Consider the following 21,665-nt stretch of genomic DNA (forward strand, 5'->3'; position numbering starts at 1 on the left):
CAAAGTCAAAATATCTCAAATCAGAAATCAAATTACACAGAAGCAAAGAGATGTTGAAAAAGCCAGCATCTGTATATATTCCATTAATTTCTAACAGATTTACTATTCAACTATTCATAATCTAAACAAAGGTGATTCTGAAGATTCAAATTCACAATAAATGTTATATATACATATTGTAAAATGTGCAGTTACTAAGCCATATTGTATACCCAAAGATAAGTTAAAAGATGTTTAAAAGAATAGGTAACAAATATAATGCTCTAGTTTTGAGTGCCTTCCTATGTTAGTTATTTACAAAGTATATGTATATATCTGTGTATTTGTGTGTGCCTTTGTAAATGTGCATGCATGTATGTGTCTATGCATAATTTGTTGTTCTTAATCCTCTACATTTGCCAGAGTAACTTCATGTACACTGCTTCATGCCTTATGATTTAGATTTAAAGTCCCTGGAGATAAGTAATTTTTTTTCGCCTTTTATGTAGCCCTAGGGTGTCTAACACAGGGCTAGAAGCATAAATTGGCAGAAGCATAAATTTCCCATTCCAATCCATTCCAGCTACCTCCTGCTACCATGAAGCGGTCAACATAAAATAAGTTTGGAACCTTAAACTTTCCCTTTGCAAGTGTAATCCTTTTGGATAAACTTGATGTTTCACACAGCTTTATTGGAATATAACTCACATACCATGCAATTCACCCATTTCAAGTATGCAATTTATTAGTTCTGGTATATTACACTTCTTAAACTATTCATTTTCTAATTGTGGTAAAATATACACAACATAAATTTTGCCATTTTAACCATTTTAAAGTATACAATTTAGTAGCACAATTACATTCACAATGCTATGTAACCATTACCAAAATCTATTTCCAAAACTTTTTTCATTACCCCAAATAGAAACTGTTTAACCATTAGGTGATAACTCCCTACTCCCCTCCTCTGCCCTGGCTCTGATGACCGATAATCTACTCTCCATCTCTATGAAGTTTCCTATTCTAGAAATTTCATATAAGTGGAATCAGATAATATCTGTCAAAGTGCTAAACACAGAAGTACCATATGCCCAAGCAATGCCACTCCTAGGTATATACTTAAGCAAATGGAAAGTCGGGGCTTAAAACAGGCACCTGTATGAGAATGTTCATTGCAACATTATTCACAATAGCCAAAAGGTGAAAACAACCAAAGTTTCGATCAGTATGTGAACAGATTAACAAAATGTGATAATATACATACAGTAGAATATGATTCAACCAAAAAAGGAATGAAGTTCTGATACATGCTACCACATGGAACCTTTGAAACGTTATGCTACATGAAATAAACCAGACATAAAAGGACAAACGATTTTTTAGACCCTCGAATTCCCTGGTCCACAACTAAATATCTGCATAATTCACTAAGCAAGTCAAAACATGAATGATGTGGTGTAAGTATTGTTATAAAAACAGACTTAGGACTCCATATTACTCAATACACTTATACTCTATTGAATTTTTATTTTATTCAAAAATAAAAATATTCAGAGAAGGCCATGTGTTAGCTAATGCATCACTGAGCATGTCTGAAACATAGTCCTGACTGCAAGTATTTAGATTCTAATTAAGGAGGCCCCAATAATTACATAGGAGGCAGTATCTATAGTTTTATACAGATGCACACAGTACTCTTTTGTTTAGAAGGAAAAGAGATCACTTCTGGCTGAAAGTGAGACCAATATTATTGATTTGAAAAGTTTCAGTTCTTAGTTAAAAAAAAAATAGAATTGCCACCAAATTTCAAAATATGTTGGGTTTTATAAGTACGCTATTTCTGGGAGGACTTAGAATGAAAAAGGGACTGAGTGTAAAATCAGGAAATACCATCTGCTAAGTTTATCACACTCCACAAAATAGACAGTGACCTGCAATAGAGTGGTGTTCTTTGAAAATTACAATGTCAATTAATACTTTTGTTATAATAAGTAGAGTTAGTTATAGAATGTATGAATGGATGATCGAATGAGTACGTGAGAAACGTGCATCTGGTCACTTCCTTAGCTAATTAAATTTTAGGCATATTAACTTCTATATGTACAAACATATGTGAATGAAGCTTTATATAATTTGCCTTTTACCTTATAACAAACGTACTTTAATAATAACGACTGTCTACCTATTTCATCAACCTTCTGAATGAAAATCAACATATTATCCAGTAGACTACACATCATTCCAAATTATTAAAAAGAAAAAAAAAAACTTTTTTTATGGAAATCAGACATATTGAAGGGATCATTAACCCTATCAAATATGATCCCCTTTAATTCAGCCTTGGAATATTTAAAAGAATAATAACAACTTTCAAGAACATTTTTTGCAGGACTCCTGCTTTCAATGGCCAATTTTTTTAGGCCAATAGGATACCTGACTATTTTTACATTCTTTTTTTCTCTTATTATAAAGCTAAGAAAATAATAACTATATTAACTGCCAGGCCCAGAGAGCCTAACATGTGACAGTCCTTGGGCTAAGTTCTTCCTAGCATTAACCGTCAAAAACTTTGCAGGCCATGTGTTCTTATCCCCATTGTGCAGATGAAGGAATTGAGAACCAGAAAGCAAACTATGGATACTCCTAACGTCTGTGCAAAATCAAATCTAGGTTCATTCCACTTCATCACCTTCATTGCTATAGCCCATAAATAAAAACACTGTGAAAAGTAACTTAAAACATAAATATAATATATAAGATTATCTTGAGCCAGTTCATTGATTCCTGATGTTTATATTTGCTTTAAATTAAACTCAATTCACACTTCAGGGATAAATTACTCTGAAGGAGACTGTTTCTAAAAGCACAGCATCTTATCTGCTTATTTTATCTTATCTTCTTGCTCTGAAGCCATTAGCAAAAGTACATCTGAATAGGGTAAAGACTCCAGGATCCACAAGAACACAGCTATGAAGGCTGTAATCCTTCTGTAAAGAAAAGGTTGCAGCCCCATGGTCACAGCCCCAACTGCGTGTCAGTAAATAATACATAAAATGGACCACACCTTTCCTTCTCTCCAAACTATTTTTTAACAGGATGACCTTTTCCAGGAGCACAGGTTTTGTCACATTTGTTAGTTCCTACTTTGAAAGCAATGTGATAAAAACACACTCCCTCTACAGGATTCAAAATAAGGGCTCTATTTTTAAAGACTAAACAAAGTTCTATGTAGAGACATATGATACGAAATAAAAATTCACTCTACAGAAAACAATCAAGAAATAGGGATATATAATAAAGATTGCAAATAGTTTTTTATCTAAAAAGTCATATAAAGTTACAAAAATGTAAAGCTCAGTTAATCAAGTCTTAAAGATTTTTCCTTTCAAGTAAACTAAGTAATAAATTAAGTCACTTTGCAATCTGCCTCTTATTTGATATCATAATTATAGCATTTAACAAATTCTCATAACATGGGTTCGATGGTTTTATACACACACACACACAAGCACACGCACACACACACACACACGAGGGGGAACTATTCTTCATATTTTATTAACTGAACTTCAACAGTTTAAAGATTAAAAGCAGTAATTTATTATAGCTTAACTCGATATATCTAAAAAACTGTAATTTTGATATTCAAAGCAATCCCTAAATGTCCCTAATATTTTAATTGTTTCTATGTCGCCAATCCTTATGGCACAGATTATGATTCTCATTTCAGAAGTATCCAGTCAGCACAATATTTGTTCAATAATAGTTTTCCTGCCTTTTATTGCATATTTTTTTGTTTATTAAATGGGAAAATAGGATAGCAGACTCAGTGCATTACGACAATAGCCATTTAATTGGTTTCAATGCCTTTTCTCATCAATCTGCATACCACAGCTTGAATGAGCTTCCAAAACTCCACGCCTCAAGTCATTTTGCTTAAATTCCTTCCGAGAACCCAACTAACTTCCAGATGGTACGCACATACCTTGCATATAAAATCTTAATGATCTGGACACACTCACATATTCTTCCAGTTCCATGCTACTGCATCTCCATCCTTGTATCTCATTACCCCTTAATTCTTTCCTCACTCAGTGCTATAGCCATACTGGACTCAGACTTCACAGACTACCCACCATGTTCCTCCTCCTGTCTCTGAGCTTTTATAAATTCTGTTCTGAGGAATAAGTAGGATATAATTAATGTGCAATCTCTTCCTGAAAGCATTCCCTATCTCCCAAAGCTGGGTTAGAAATACTCACCTCTGTGATAGTGCTTTTCACACTTGGTTTTTAATTATTTGCCTACACTTGACTTTTTTCCAAAACTAGAAGAGAACAGGTATACACACACACACACGCACACACAGACTATATAAAATATCATTTAAACGTGAAACACAATCATGTGAAACATATAAAAGCAACTTCCTCTGAAGTCCATGGGGCTCTCTGGTCTTGAAATGAAAATTTGTGAGGGCCTAATATGTCTTTCCTATTGTGTTCTGTTGATCTCTTAAACACCTCCATTCATTCATTGATTAGTCTATCCCAGGTCTTTAATCCTTTCTCCTTCATGCCTCCAGCGTCTCCTTAAATTATTGTTCTAAGGTCACCCAATGCTTTGACTGTTTAGTCTCTAATTAATTCCTCCTTTAAACTTCTTCACGTACTCCCATGACCAGTAAGTAGGATAAAGCAGCAATGCACAGTGTTGGAAATCCAGACTGGTTTGAATCCCACCTCTGGCACTTAGCATCTGTGTGATTTGGGCACGCTACTTTACTGTTTTGTGACTCAGTTTCCACATCTGTATAACGAGAATAATAAAAAAATATCTACCTATTAGAGTTTTTTGTGAGAACTAAGTTGGTATTTGTAACAATGCCTTAGAACAGTGGCTGGGAAAACTATGCTTATGGTTTAAGACCTCCTGCTGTCTATTTTTGTATGGTACACGAAATAAGAATGTTTCTACATTTTTGCACGGTTGAAAAAAAATTAAAAGAAGCATAATATTTTATGACACATGAAAATTACATGAAATTTAAATTTCCGTCTCCACAAATAAGGTTTATATTGTAAATACAGCTACAGCCATTCATTTATATATTGTCCATAGCTGCTTTTGCACTACAAGGACAGAGCTCTGTAGCTGACAGAGACCATGTGGCCCACAAAGGCTAAAATATCTACCATGTGGTTCTTTTAAGCTGAGTCTTGAATGATAGATTCATCAATGAAGAGGAAGGTGATAGAAATATCAAATATGACAGCACAGATACAAGACAGTACAGAGTTCAAGAAAATGGAACTAGTCATGTCCTGACAAGACATCAATACGGAATAAATTTAGATGTTCAAAGTCTCCCTGGGGGCATCATGGCTGCTGAGGACTTCTTGAGAAAAATCACATCTCCGCCATGAACACTCACAGCCACAAACTCCAAGTGAGACATCTACACTAACTCCTATGTGCTCCCTCAACCCCAAATTTTATGGTTCAGCTGAAATAAACTTCTTTCAGTTTCTAAAATTTACTGTATTCCCTTTGTTGGAGATTTTTTTCAATCCTTCATCAATTGACTAAGGATAGTTGACTGTTTTTTTCAACCCTAACTGTCAGTAGAATCTCCTGGCAAGCTTTTAAAACATATAGATGTCTGGGTTGGCATGGGGCCCAGGCATTCACATGTTTTAAACATTTCCCAGATGAGCCTAATGGGTAGCTGGGGTTGAAACCTGGTGAACTCAGACTTAATCAATCTTTTGATATCAACCTAGCCATGACTTTCTTCAGGAAATCATTTCTTATCCCTCCCAGGCTGGGTTATGTGACCCTTTCATATGATCCCAAGTGCCCCATATACCCCCTTGGTTAACTCCATGCTCTATTTTGTTTGTTTGCTTAATTATCTCATTTTCACTCTAGGCTGTGTGCTCTCAGCCACGGTGTATGTCTAAATTATGGTCTTGATTTCCCTGTTACATACTTATGCCACTAATTTCTTTCTCTCTCTCTCTTTTTGCTAAGCTTGTAATTTATTGGTTAATGCCTGCCTCCCCTGATAGATTGTAAACCCTCTGACAGTAAACATCAGCATTATTGACGTTCACTGCAGTATTCATAAATAACATAGTGGCTGACACACAATAAAAAATCAAGAGAAATATGTTTAATGAATGAATGAATAAGTGAGTAAATGGGCAGCCACATACTGCCTCAGAGTTGAAGCTTCTTTCTTATTAGTCTCAGAAAAAAAGGGTTGAAAGTGACCTTTACAAACAGCACCCTGAAGACCTTGACAAGTCTGGTTGTTTCCATTTGATTCAGGTATGGCAAGAACACAGGTCTGAAGTGACCTTCCTAAAGTATGCTAGATGCTTTCCCCACGACTAGGGAGTCACTTATCCTCACCTTGTACCTCACATCACAGGTCATACATGAAGCATATCATTATAGACAGAAATAAAAACAAAATAAAGCACAGAGTTATAAATCATCTTCCACCCAGTTATGAAATGCTTTGCTGCTCTAGATAAGTATAAAATAACCAGGAGTGCTACTGTGTTTATGTAGTAGTGGGATGCAGGACTGGCAAAAGAAAAAATGAGAGAGAAGTGACTGTTATAATTTAACTACTACCAACACCCTGCTATATTTCAAAATCATAAGAGCCCTTAATAAAGAATCTAAAATGTAGGATATGACAAGTGTATAAAAAACAATTAACAACTCAGTTTCTGCAGTTGGAACAGCACAACTTCTAACCCAAGTTTGGTATTTATTATTTGTATAACTTTGGGTAAGCTACTTACTCCTCTAAGAGTTAGTTTCTTCAACTTAACCAAATTTTGAGAATTAAATGAGATAAGGCATTTTAATCTCTGAGGATAGTGTCTAAGCACTCAATAAAAATAATACCTGAAAGCACTATTTCATCAAAATTTTAACCTTTCTGAACATCTCTAACAGTCACAGTGAGTGCCACCAGTGTTTTCCCAGAGCTATAATTCACTAGATTCCTGTTATACATTTCCTCTGACTACCTTGGGAAATCTCTTTACAGTCGAGTAGAAGACTGAACAGTTTTCTATCTCTAAAGGTCCGTTAGATATCATCCATGAAGATTATGCAATGCTTAGCAATCTCTCCAGCATGATTTTATGTTATTCTAGGGACATACAACCCCAGGAGGCTTCCTGGAACTTCGACAGCTTAAGCTATCATGTTCACTGTTCCATTACCACCCTGTAGCACAACTTGACATTAATACACTGATATCATTGCAATTTTTTCCTTTTCAATAATTTTTTCTTTGCATCTCATAGACATTGATATAACTATAGATTAACCCTGACATATTATTTATTAAAAGGTTTTTTTAAAAACTAATATTTTATTGTCTTTCCTCTGATACTATTCCTTCATTTATTTCAAACCCACATATGCCACATACAAATCTTGTATTATAAACTAACATGAAGTATTAGAAAATAAAACATATCGACCTAAATTATCCCATATTTAAAAAGGTGTGAAAGCTCATCTTTAAATGCCTATATGGCACAAATAATGTCGATATAAATCACCTAAGTGTCCTAAGTCTCTACACAACTATTTTTGGCTTAAATTACCAAACTTGTTTGTCTATATTTTGCGATCTAACCATTGTAGTCAAAACAAGTGCAAAATGGGAGAAATGAACTGCTTGACTATATCAGTAAATTGTAAGTATATAAGATTATAGATGTATAGTTTACATTAAATATTCCTGGGTATGGGAAGGTTTTAGACTACATTTTCCCCAAGGGGTTCTATAATAAACTTAAATGTTTTGCCATTTTAAACCTATGTTTAGAGTATATATTTTCCTACAGAAAAAAAAAGAATAAAATAAATATAAGCATCTCAAGGCTCAGGTTTTTGAGAAGCAGTCTCTTATGCTTCTTGGAAAAAATGAGTATTTGATATTCAAACAAAGAAAAACATCAAATTGAGAAAACCATGGATGAAGATGATATAAAACAGGAGCCTAGAGTTTTAGGAATTTTACAGTTAATTTTACCAATCCAAATACCTACAAACCTATTGGTACTACCATTTCAGAAAATAAAAACCAATGATCAAATGTAAATGTACTTCCTTACAGCTCCGTGAAAATACCAGTTGTTGTTTTTTTTAAATCAGTTACACAGTGAAATTCAAAATTGGAAAGATCAGGGAAAAAAATACATAGTAAAATACTCTGAAGTGTAACGAATGGAAAAACATGACTCCCATCAAAATCAGTTGTATTCACGTCCAAATGTTCATGATTTATTCTAATTCTGACCTATCTAGTGGTTAAAAGAAATCCATAAAACACAGAATCCCAGATTTAATGTTGATTAGGAATAATAAATGAATTTGCTTTGAATAGCAACATGTGTTTACATTTTCTTGATAATATCTAATCTGTAATTGCTGTCTAGGTCTTCAGTTGGGAACATCTCCCCTCTACTTTCTAGGTAACTACAAGTCTTGCCTCATTGTTCTGTTAAACCAGTAAAATAAAGTGCAAATTCCCATTACCATTTCTAGACAACTATAAACTCTTAAGACAACTGGATCAATGTGTATGGTGTCTATCAAATAAGTAAAGTGCTTTACTGTCTTATTGACTATATCTAAATAGGTAAAATGAAATGAAAAGCCATGGGAATTATTTGGGTAAATATGGCTTAGAAGCTGCCCAAACAATTTAAGGCAATATTTGTACTCCAAAATTATCTAATTCTACATTTTATATTAAGCCTTAAAATAAAATCTCAACATTTAATTTAAATGTCATTACTTTTTATAAATGACAAATATTTGAGTAGTACCAAGGAGAAAAATAAATCAGTGAATGAGTATAGGGAGGGTTAAGGAGATATGGATTTTAATATAAAATAAGAAAGACACGAAAAGCCTCAATAAGAAGATGATGCTTGAGTAAATTCTAGAAAGGCATAAGCTGTTCCTCTATCCTGATATTTTTACAGAATGGCATTGTAAGCAGTTCTTTGTACAGTAAGTACAAAGAACCTGAGATAGGAGTTGACCCAAGACATTGGTGGAAATGCAAGGAGACAAATATATCTCCTGCAAAGGAAATAAAAGGGGTATAAGAGATGAGGTCAGAGAAGTAAGAGTGAGGGCATGTTGAAGGCAGCTTGTATAGGTCCTGTGGGATCTTCAACAAGCTTGGATTTTGTTCCAAATGAGATGGAAAACCATTGGCAGTTAAGGGGAGAGGAAGAACATCAACCAACTAATTTTTCAGAAGACTGTGGTTGTTGTGTTGAGAACAGACTCTAGGGACACTGGAGTGGAATCAGAGAGCAGAGAAACAACTGCAGTCTTCTAGAGGTAAAATTTTGTTGATATTGTTTTCTTGGACTGAGAGATGAAGAACTTTGTGAGATTATGGATATATTCTGGAGACAGAGCAGATCAGAGTGGAGTATGAGAGAAAACGAGCCAAAGATGACTCCAAGTTTTTTAGCTCAAACATCATGACTGATTGTGTTGCCATTAACTGAGACGGGGAAGACTGAGAGGAATGGATTTCCGGAGGAGAGTTCTGCAATTCAGTTATGGGCATGCTAATTTTGAGATGACTTAATAATGCCATTGGAAGTAGCTGAATAAGCAGTTGAGTGAGTCTATGAGTCTGAAGTTCAGGGGCAAGGTTTGGGATAAAAATAAAACTTTGGGAGTTGACAGCCTATCAATATTATTTTAAACTATAACTAACTCAATTAATGATATGTTTTTTAAACGCCATTTGATATAACTTTCCCTGAAAGAAATCATTATGACTTAAAAATGCTTATAATAAATATTTTATTCTCTCATATAATCAAAATAGAGACCTTGGTCCAACATATTAATCTTCAGAAACAAAAATCACTATTTACACTTTATGTTCTAAAACATGCTATAATTTGTTTAATAACAAAAAAAATCACATTTTAAGGTTGAAAAATGTTAGGCAACTTTGTCTCATAATAGACTTTATAAATGTGTACATGTTTGCTTAACATACTCCTTTATAAAATAAGAAGATTATTCATTCATATATTTTTCAACTTTATAATGGCCATAACTCCGTATCAAGTGTGACTTAACTGTACTAATTATCATTGAGAACCCCAGGTGACTTTACAGTGGGTTGGCTATTCCAGAAAAAGCTGCGTGGCTCTCTACTTCCCTGGTTATTTGTCAGAGGATCCAATAGTTGCAACCAATTGGAACCACTTAGTAAGTATAGATATCAAAGTATGCACTGACCATGCCACCTTAGCAGCCTCCCTGTACTTTTAAATTAGTCACATGAATCTATTCTATCCAGAAAACTATACCCATATGGTCTTGTGTTATGTGGCCCCTGCCCACATCCCCAACTCCAGCACTCTCCTAGTAACACACATACTCCATGAGAATGGAGGCTGGCAAACCATCTTGGTAGTCCTGGCATCTAACATAGTGACTGCACATAGAAGAGAGTCATTTAATTTTCTCAGTTATTAAACAACCTCAATCCTGAACTTTCTCATATCATCAAAAGCATATATGAACTGAAAGTCGAAAGCAGAAACAGTATCACAACTTTGAGAACGGCGAGGGAAGAACAAACACCAGTTGAGAGTGTGATATTTGAAAAGTATGGCATTTCTGATTTATAAGTGGTCACAGCTATTAAAATACGTTTATTATAAAACTAAAATTATATTTTCATTACAACGACTTGACTTTAATGTGGAGAAGAGCAATATTTATTGGCATTTAGTTTATCACATGCTATGGAGAGGAGGATTTTTTTAAAAAACATTATCAATGTCATAATCAGTTGATCTACTTAAATCGGTTTTTTGCAGAGCCACTTCTGTCTGGCAATAAGGTATGTATCAAATAATTTCCACATAGCAGATAACCTTTCACTTGACTTCCAGTACCCTGTTAAACAATCTAAGCACATCCTCATCTTTGTATACATTTATTTCCTATTACAGAAGGTTCATGAACCCTTGGTTGTGCATCAAAATTATATGTAGAGACTTATGAAGCAGCTGTGCTTGGATTCTGCACAAAATCTACTCAATTAATATCTATAGGGATGTAACTGAAAATGATTGTGATATCAAGCCAGGACTGAGTATCCCCGTCTTCTTGACTTTAGTGAAAATGTCTTGCTTATGAGTTCGTTAATTCATTCTATGAATATTTACTGGCCATCTATTATGCTCTAGGTATGGTGCTAGACCTAGATGCCAGAAATCCTTACATAGATGAAAAAGATGCAGTCCCTGCTTTCATTTTAGCATCGAAAATATTCTATGATGAGTATTCAAGTTGGAGTTAGTACAGTGTGCTTTTGGATGTTATACAAGGTCAATTATCCTAGTGTTCATGGTTAAGAAGAGCTATTCCTAGAGGAGATAATATCTAAATTCTGTGTAAAAAAGCAATGCTAAGCAGATTGAGAGAGTGATCAGGGTGAAGATCATAGCTTGCTTGGAGACAAAACAGAGTGCTATTTTCAGGAAATCACAATAGTATCAGCAAAAATCTGTTCAATATACTTCTGTAGACACTGGCAATAACTGATCTACATAACCCTATATCCCATCTCAGATCATCAATTAGGTTATTGAAGAGCAATTCATTAGAGCTGCAATCAACACCTTTACCTCTTTCAACAAAAATTTTCCAAATGTTTACTATGTGATAAGTTCTGATCTATGTGCTTAAGACACACTAAATAAAGCAGATAAAGACATCCATCCTAATGATTTTAGTGGAACTAAAACATACAATGGATAGGAATAGAATATTAAAAACATATAATTTTCATCAAAAACAATTCTACACCTACAGACTATTAACCTTATTAAGCACTTGAAATTTTACATACTCCTTGCTTAAAGATGGTACTTCCTAATATAATAATTACATGTGTAATATGCAAACTGCTCTCTAAAAGAACTAGTTTAGTAAAATAATCATAAAGCAATAAATATAGATAGGCTACTCTTCCTAATAGTCATTAAGCAAAATCAGACAATCCTTAATAGGATGCAAAACTGAAATAAAGGTTTCAAAAATGAATATATGAGAGGAAATTTCCCAATTATTACTTTTACTTATTACAAATTGAAATCATGTAGACAAATGAAATGATGATTTATGTTGCTGTCAAAGCAAAAACACAACTTCATATGTTATTTTTCTCGATCAGATTCCTATGTTAAAGCAAACTACAGTTTTAGAGGTAATATGGTCAATCAAGAGCTTCAAATATTTAAAGATATCTTTGGAGAGAATGTGCAAAACTATTTTCCAGATGAAGAAAGCCAGAAAGAAGTCGCAACTCATTCACTTTCAGAGAATGAGTAAAAAACAGGGGGGAGGCGAGATCTAATTACTGCTAACAACATGACATGAGGAGGTCACTTCACACCACTCCAAGTTAACTAGATTTTAACCGTGTTCCAGTCTGCTGAGCAAAGTCAGAAGATAATTAGTAATCTAAATAGTGACTATATCATATCCTGTGCATTCTGGCATGTTGGTAGACACCAGGGGAAGAAATAAAACTAAATCACAGTCATTACCCTCCAGCAACTCCTAGAGAAAGGCTAACATATAAATGAGAAATTTTTAAAATAATTATAATGTGTGTGTGCATGTTTGTTTGTTTGTTTGCAAACCATGTATCTTTCAGTTACATTCTCCCAGTTGATTACATTCCAAACAGCTTTTAGATAATCAGATCTGACACTTTTACACTGAAGGTAGTAAGCATACTACCATACCAATCTCCCAAAGTGGAAAAGACCTGTTGTTCCTTGTAATGGATCCTGATTAGAACAGGCAGCAATTTGTAAGTGTCCTTGTAATTTAATGAAACCAGGCCAACCCCAATCTGAACCTTGAATGCCAAGAGATACAGCTGTCAACTTCTCCTTCAATCAGTCAAAGGAAATAAAGTAACATTTACTAGCTTCCATCCACTCCCCTTTGGGTTCTCCACCATCATTAGGGCTTAAGTTTGTCCCTAAAATGGGAAGGGTGACAGGTCCTCCAACACTGAACTTTAGTGCAGGATGAAGAGCTACCTGAATTATAACATCATCTTTAATGAGAGTCTCTTTATATTTTTCCTTGGTGGCATTCAAGTTATTCACACAATTTACATGATATTCACTGTGGTGCAGCTGCATGATTTGTGCATTAATGTTAGGCCCCAGGGCACCATAATCATAAGCAAAGTCACGAAGGCTGTGTAAAAGCATTAAGAATACACAGTAAACAAGGGCAAGTGATCAAAAGCAAGGTCTCTGGAGCATGATTGCCTGGGTTCAGGTCCCAGGTCTATCACATAGTAGTTGTATGGTCTTAAGCAAGATATTTAACTTCTCTGTTTTTCAATTTCCTTATGGGTAAAATGGAGATTTTAGTATTAGCTTACTTCCAGGACAATTGTCAGAATGAAATGATATTTTATACAAAAAAGTGCTTACAACAGGACCTGGTACATAATGGGCATGCATTCAGCGTGAGAGCTTGTTATTATATCTGCCTGGAGTACGAAGCTTGAGCTAAATCTTGAAGTATGAGAAGGCATCTGCGAGATAGATGAGAAGGAAACATACATTCCAGGTAAAAAGAATAGTGTGTTCAAAGATAGGGGAGAATATGGGCAAGAGGTTCAACATGCCTGAAGTGCAGGGTGAATGGGAGTGGGGTGGCAGCAGGTGGGAAAAGGCTGATCCTGAGCCTGGATGTACAGAAGGGCCACATCCTGAAGGGCACTCTACACCACGCTAGGCCATTTGGACAATAATTTTTGTCTTCAAAACCAGTGAAGTATTTTGAAGATTCATCAGCATTCAAAGAGTGACAGCAAGTAGTAGGTTGTCCTCCACAGTTAGTCTAAAAAGAGAATTAAGGGCAAACACCACTCTAATATTTATGGCTCTTTCTCAGCAGAGCTATCCAAGAGCACAAAGTAGGAAAGTGCGCTAGAGCTTCTCATTAGTTTTGTCAGGAATTGCAGCTACTGCTCTTTCTGGCAGGCATCCTTTTGGGAAGTTGTTTGTGAAAATCTGAGTGAGGAAGGAAAACCAACCACCTCATACCATCTAAGGTTCGCTCGTTTAAGCCCGGATGTGAGTTTACCAGTCAGACAGAGGAAGGAAGCTTCCACTGACACCCTATGCGCTCAAGTTCTATGAATAGGGACCTTCATTTGCCTGTACAGTACAGGGCCATTCAAGAGCAATTAAATTTGGTTAAAATAAGAAAGAAATGCTTTTTAAGGAAAAAAAAGAAGGTTTGAGGGAATTGCAAAAGTTGATTGTGCTAAAGCACTTTTACACAGGTTTGTTTTAGTTCTCAATTGTCAAGTCGTATTTAAGCTGGTCTCTTACTCTGAAATATGATAACCTTTCTTTTCTCTGAGTTCTTTCTCCTAAATTAATAGCACTGTCTCTAATTCCATGCACAGCAAGCAAAGAGTTTATTTTACCAGATAACAGTAGGTCTGGTGATCAGCCAATGTCTAAAGAACCACTAGCCAAGTCAGTAGTAAGCCAAAGACTGCAACTGATAGATACTACTCACTAAATCACTTTAAAATTGACTTTCATCTTCTCTACCAGATAGTATTATTCATGTTGAGTTCTGACACTACTGAAAGTAGAAAAAAAAAAAACAAAACCCAAGATTATCTATAAAAATAAAATCATATTAGGGTTTTGAAAGGAGAAATAAATATATTAGATGCATTAGAATATAGAAGGCAGTTAAATGAAAAACAAAACCCCTTAGTTTCTGAATTAAATTGCAAAAGAAATGAGTAGAAAAAGTCCAAATTTAGGAAATTTGTTATAGTATACTTTTAGTATACATGAAAACTGAATTTAAAATGGACTCTTCAGTGAGACAACTTAGGGAGCGCTGCAACTTTTTATAGCACCTGTGCATACCTCTCTTTCTTCTTTGCTAAGGAACAAAACTTCAACAGACAAAAGAAAGTTTGGTTTCCTCTCACCACACCCAGCTCAGGTCACATTTCCCCACTATTAAATGAAGGAAGTGGAGTAGTAAAAGCAGAAACGCAAATCAGCCCTCAGCTCCCACTCTGCAATTGCCCTGAATTCCTAATGATCACAGACCAACTGCACTTAATTATTTCTCCAAAGGTAAATGGGAAAGAAAAGTGTATTTAGGATACAATATGATTCTGGCTTTCAAATACTTAAATATCATCACTAAAAATTATATAAAATGATAGGATTGGCTCAATATTTATAAAACCCTATATTTATATAAATTGTTAGAGTTAGCCATGAGTATAAATATTAAGTTCCATAGTTTCTTCTTCAGGACCTTAAGGACATATACTGCATTTCCCAAAAGAGAGGAAAACACTTCATTTGGTTGAAATACTAGCTCTACCGTAGTGGTTGCCAGCACAACGTATCATGGTAGCCCATTAAGAGGGAGTACTTCCCTACAAATTAACTGTCCATTTACTCCTGAAGTAAAAGGTATTTATGTGATTTCAGACACTTTGACAATCTAAAAGAAAAACTTGAGTTAGAATTTGCACTACTAAGTGTTCTCTTATTTTTTGTCAAAGTTGACCACTTGTTTGGAAAAAATTATCTATTAAACAAATAACCCATATCAAGTAAAAATCAATTTATTATCTGACTTATTAATAAAAGCCAGACAATTATATATAATATATATCACCCAATCAATCTAAAATTAACATGAAAAGCATAGAAATTTGACACTACTTGCCTTATTTGAAATAAATATATAATTTTCTTAGCTTCTTGAAAATTCGAAGCTGTACTGGGTCCTCCATTAGTAACTTTAGAGAGGATAAAAAACTATGTTCTTAATCCAGCAAGATATGTATACAAAAAATATTTTACAAACTGTTGTGCTTTCTACTTTGATACAGATAATCTTATAGAATCACATAATTAGGTATATTAACAATACAAATTACCTCTCTCTAGACTTGGGACTTTGAGGAATTTTTAAATGCTTTCTATAATTTCCTGTTTTTCTTTAAATCAGTCATTTTCACTTAATCTATCTTCTCACTAATTTAAACTCCAGCATGTACATTTAAGTAATATTTGGTCATTCCATATTCTATAAATACATATACGTTAAGTAATAATTGTTTATTCCGTTGTCTCAGACTACTGTTATTTAAAGATATTTTTATCACTCTTGCAAATCTTCACCTTACTCATTAGAAAAACCTTGACTATTATAAGAATATTTTTTTTTGAGAAAGAGGACTCAGCTAATAAATTTTCTGTGCCTTAGTTTCCTCGTTAATAAAGTGAGAAGGTAGTATAAAGATGCAATTTTTATAAGAATTTCTATCTCAAGCATTCTCTTTAAAAAATCTAAACACCTTTTCTTCCTTTGAAAAATTTCAGCTTTTTATTACACACTCTCACCCAAGCTTGATTCAAGTCCATTCATTATCATTACATAGGTAGTGCTTCTATAAATTAACCAGAGTGAAGAGAAATTTGTCTCAGAAAAGAAGCAAAATTTTAGAAGAGAAAGGCGACTACTTAGGTTTTTTGTAAGACATCCTATCCACAAATCTGAAAAGAGGCTCATATTTGCCTTGCTATATTTTAGTGATAACTTGAATAATGTGCTCCTTCAATTTTAGTCACAAATTGAGGCAAACACAAAAGCTAAAAATTAATTAAATAAATCATAAGCAATCGTCTTATCTAGGTATATACATTTGTTTTGCAACTTCATAACTTTATTTAAAACTCTGAGAGTACCTCTTAGAGAGTGATTTTTATAAAGTCGATTCTAGTTAAGTATTAATTATAAAGTGAATTGTCACATTAAGATATTGATAAACTTAATTTCAAAACTAATAGACAATTTTGTGAAAGTGTCTATAATTAACTGAATATATATGTGCCACCTAAACTAAGGTTATCTGTATAAAAGATTCAGGAAGATGCTTCTTATAAGATACCTATTTTTCTTTATTGTTTATTACAGACTTTGTCCATTTTGATTTAAAAAACAAATAGAAAGGCAATATTAATAATCATAGAAGACATTGCATTTGTCATCAGAAGCATATCTGATCTTTTAACTGATTTCTGATTGAGTAACCACAGGGACAAACTTGATCTCTTTGCAAAGTTGGATTAGCACATACTCTGGAAGCCAGCACCATTTCACCTGCTGATCCCAGGCACTCAAAACACTCCAGCAGGGCTCCCTACCAATTGCTGACAAGCTTTGAAAGTTCTTCATAAAATTAATCAACTTTTTGCAAGGCACAGTACTGGCTCAACCACCAAAGGTTGAATACCATCTTAATTAGTGGAAAATGATTCAATTAGATATTTTTTTTCCTTCGTACTCAATTTAGCCTAACTCCTTGAAAAACCGCTTAAAACCATCTATCTTAAAACTGTCTATCTTAACACAGTCACAGGCTATAGTCACTATAAATTCCAGGTAAATCTCAGGTTCTACCTATAATAAGTAATGAATTAATTGAAAATGAAATTCATAAATTCATGAGATAAAACATTTATATTAACCATAAGCAAATATATGAATCATGAAATTGAAGTTAATGCAAATAAATATATTATAAAAAATAATGCTTACTCTTTTATGCTAAATCATAATAAATACTAAAATTTTAAATAAGTAAGTTAAAGATTACCAAGTTACAGAGTTTGGATTTGCAAAGTAAAATAATATAACTGTGTTTGTTCATAAAGTTTCTTTTAATTCATTCACTCCAAGAACTTTTCTCTGTAAGATTAGATGCTTCAGGATCTTAACTACACATTTTTAGAGTACAATTTCTTATGACTCAGAACTTTTTAAGGCTTTAGTGTTTTTAATCCAACAAATACAAATTTTAGATGAAAATAGGCTGTTTTAAATTATCTTTTGGTTTAGCAACCAAATCACACCAGTGCGCCTCAGTGAAATCAATAAATTATAGTATAATGCAAGTACATAATACCTTATTTAGGAACTTATTCTTTGTTACATCAATTGCAAATCTGAAGGCTAGTATGAGAGCTAGACATTGAGTTTATTTTCCCCTTGTGAGACGATTCAGGCTAGTGTTTCCTTTTAAAGCACTAATATATAATATACTATTTCCTTTTTGAAGTTCATTAAGGGCCAAAGAATGACTACAAGAGTAGCTTTAAAATGTGTAGCTTCCCACTAAGCAATAAGCACCTAGTAACTTCGTGAAACAAATACCAAATCTTACAATATGAAGATCCAAATAACCATATAACTTTCAAGACATTTCATCAAAAATGACAAACAGAAACAACATATTATCCTTAAAGTTTGCTATTTCTCACATTAGATGGCTTTATAATAATAGAGAAGGTTCTTTTTCCACCATTTATTTGATGTGGTACTGAGATGTTTGTTTAAAAGGGTTTTAGGTATGCAGCTACATTTAAATGAAAAAATTATGCATCACACGTGTAGAAATTTGATCTTTCTGATCTCCTTAGAGCTTTAAGGAAGTCCCAGTGTGAAAATGAAACTTCTTCAGTGAAATAACCCCTGAATGCCTATGATAACGTCTCTTGAGTTTATAGTGCATCTGTCTTCATTGAAGAAAGTCTTAGTTTCCACATTAAAAAAAAAAAAAAAAAAAAAAAAAAACTGCCACTATGATACTTTTTCTTATGTTTGAACAAAAGAAATAGCTGAAAAAGCTCAGAAAGAAACAGCATATCTGTTCTTCCTTAATCGAGTGTCCTTTTTCAGCATCACTGTATATACTTAGAAGGATTTTAAGAGGCCTGATTTACTAATACAGTTGCTTGAATTCCAAATAATAAATAAAACCAGCAGAGGGCAGACCTGCTGACAGAACTGACCAATCCAGCTGGTGACCAGGTACCAAAGGTAAAATACAAATTTTTGATGGATTCCACTTTCAAGACTCTACGATTTATCTTTTAAAATGTAGAAATGAATGAATCCACGTAATTAGCATAACTTACTTCAAAATTCAAATATAGTCCTAATGAGGCTCTGACTGTATTCTCCAGGAAAAGTCACAGAGGAATAATCCACCACTGCCCGCTACTCAGGAAGGTGAACATCACAAAGTGTGGGGAAGAAATACAGACCTGGTTTCGCAGAGTTCGGCCTCCGGGAGCGCTAACTCCCATTAGGGAGAACTCAGATCTTGACACCCACAGGGTCAGACTCAGGTTTCCGCTAAAGCCTGCGCATTTGGGGTTGACAGTTTCTTTCTCCCTCAGCCAATCATCGCCACCCTCCTTCTTAACCCCCCACTTCTCTGCGCACTCCTGACAAAGCTTGCTTTTTTACTCTAAGCTGTTTGGGCTCCCTTAACTCCAAAGGAGTCCTCCCGCCAGCCGTGTCTACAGCACCTAACGGACCGCTCCAGCCAGATGCCTTTGCGGGAAAGGGCGGGGGAAGGGGAGGGAGGAGGCGGTGGGGGGCGGGGGCGGAGGAGTGAAGTCGCTCTCCCTCCTTGGGTACTGACAGGGCTGCAGTCTCCCGAGCAGGTCTGGTCATTGAATATTTGGTGGTGCCACGTAGGAACTTTTCCTTACCTCTCTCCTCCCATCCCACCCCACGCCCCCTCCCCTTCCCTCCAATCCCTATTCCTCCACCCCCACCCCATTTGCTTGGCGAGTTTCATCATTCTCCAAGAGAACTGCACGTCCAACCTGCAAGAAGAAGTTGGGGGTGGGAGGGGTCACAGGAGGAGGAGGGGGCTGAATTCCCGGGAAAAATGTTCTTCCCATCTTTATCCATTTCTTATAATCTCGCACTTTTTCCTCTTAACATCTCCTCAAAATGCCACACACACACACACACACACACACACACACACACACAGTGCTCTCAGTCTTCAAGATTCAGGCCCCCTGCTTTCTCTCATATCCCTAAAACAGCTTGAGAACTTCATTAAGATTCATTTTATACACTTTCCCTATATTTTCTCCTCAGCTCACCTTTAAAAAAGCATTTCCATTAGTTAGAATCTGAAGAAACCAGAAGATGTGTTCAAAGGGCAGTCTAAGGACTGTTCCTCAAACAAAAGCTTTGTACAACTGCCCTTGTGTTCAAGGTAATACTTTTCCTCTTTTCAAAGCCCCTGGAAAGTGGTGAAGGGCATTTCAGCAGGCTCTGTGCCTGACAGATCTTTTTTTCCTGCTACCTCTTCTCCCATTACTGTCCCGCCTACATCCATCTCTCTCTCCAGTCTTCACTTCCAACCTGATGGCAGCTACAATCTGGATTTAAGAGAATTGTTTCTTTTGGGGGGGGGGGGTGTTGGAAGAAGGAAGGGGGGGAGGGGCACAGAATGAGAAAGACAGCAATCTCCCACCTCCCCAAAACCATTATTTCTTACCTCCTCTGACCTCTCTAGCCTGGAAGAGGAAAGTCAGTGCGAGAGTTGTTATGGTGAAATCCCAGAGCCACCGTTTCGTTTTCCACCTAGAGGACCACCGCTCCATCTCCGAGCCCCGCACTCACAACTGTGAACTCAACCCACGAAAACGCGACTGCAGACCAACTCCCTTCCAAGGTATCGTCGGGGGTGTTTGCTACACAGCCATTGGAGAGGGAGAGGGGGAAAAAGTCAAAGGGCTTTTTCTTTAAATTTGATGGTTTGCTTCCTTCCTGTCTCTCGCCCCCTCCTCTCCCTCTCGGTCGGCCCCGCTGGTCGGGACCCTCCGATCCGTCCTCTGCGGGGCCCTGCCTTCAGACTGAAGGCAGATGAGGGGCTTCAACCAAAAATCTGTGAGGACTGCGTGCCCCTAAAGGCTTCATGCCGTCTGTGGGCCGGACGAGAGGCTCTGGGCAGCCCCCTCCTCCGCCCACTCCCCTCCCGCGCCCCCCTTACCCCGGGCGAAACTGACAAGCCCGCTGAAGGTCAGACCCAATCACACGCCTCGCGGGCAGCCCCGAGCCCGCCCCCCTCTCCTTTGCCCAAGAATCAGGTCTCTCTGCAAGCCCAGCCCACCAACCACCCCCCTCCCCATCTCCCCACTCCTCTCCTCCCTCTTCTCCTACCCAAATCCCCGAGAAGAAATGGGAGGGAGTTACGGGGGACGCGTGCTTGGCTCCAGCACTTTGGGAATGAAAGGAATTGCAGGAGAGCCCCGGAGTCCACAGAGTTTTCAAGGAGCTTCTGTATTCAATAAAAACAGCTACTTGTCTACTTGCACCCGTCTGTTAGCCTCTCGTTCGTCGGCGGGGGAGGGGAGGAGCCCAGCGTCTGATCCGCCACACCGCTGGAGTTCTGGGCTGCCAGCCGTAACCTTATCCTTGTGCAAAAATCTGCTTCTTATAGCAGACGTGGAACCAGTGGACTCATTGCTTTGCCTGCTCCGAAAAGAATTTTTAATATTTTTTTTAAACCGAGAATTAAAAGAAAGGGATGAAGGTGAGATGGAGGGACCCAAGAGGTCAAAACCCATGATCTTATAGGGAAGCTTTCCTTCGAGGTCTGAAACTGACAGGTTTCTCTCCTGAATGTTTAAATTCTACGCTAGCTTCATTCAGAGGCTTGTCTCTTAAAGAGCTGAACTGCACACTGAGGCGGG

At 36.1% G+C, this 21,665-nt stretch overlaps 1 protein-coding gene and 1 pseudogene across 1 annotated transcript in view; both read right to left on the reverse strand.

Annotated features, from left to right (window-relative positions):
• The window catches only part of COL11A1 (collagen type XI alpha 1 chain), a 214,966-nt gene extending 194,121 nt beyond the window's left edge, over window positions 1-20,845 (reverse strand). The window contains exon 1 of the mRNA XM_059927069.1: window positions 20,468-20,845. Coding sequence (XP_059783052.1) covers window positions 20,468-20,573 — 106 coding nt within the window. The 5' untranslated portion in view covers window positions 20,574-20,845. The remainder of the gene's footprint in view (window positions 1-20,467) is intronic.
• Window positions 12,711-13,295, reverse strand: LOC132347238 (superoxide dismutase [Mn], mitochondrial-like; annotated as a pseudogene).
• Window positions 20,846-21,665: the final 820 nt, after the last annotated feature.

This window comes from Balaenoptera ricei, chromosome 1 (genome assembly GCF_028023285.1).
Source record: "Balaenoptera ricei isolate mBalRic1 chromosome 1, mBalRic1.hap2, whole genome shotgun sequence".
NCBI classification, from domain to species: domain Eukaryota; kingdom Metazoa; phylum Chordata; class Mammalia; order Artiodactyla; family Balaenopteridae; genus Balaenoptera; species Balaenoptera ricei.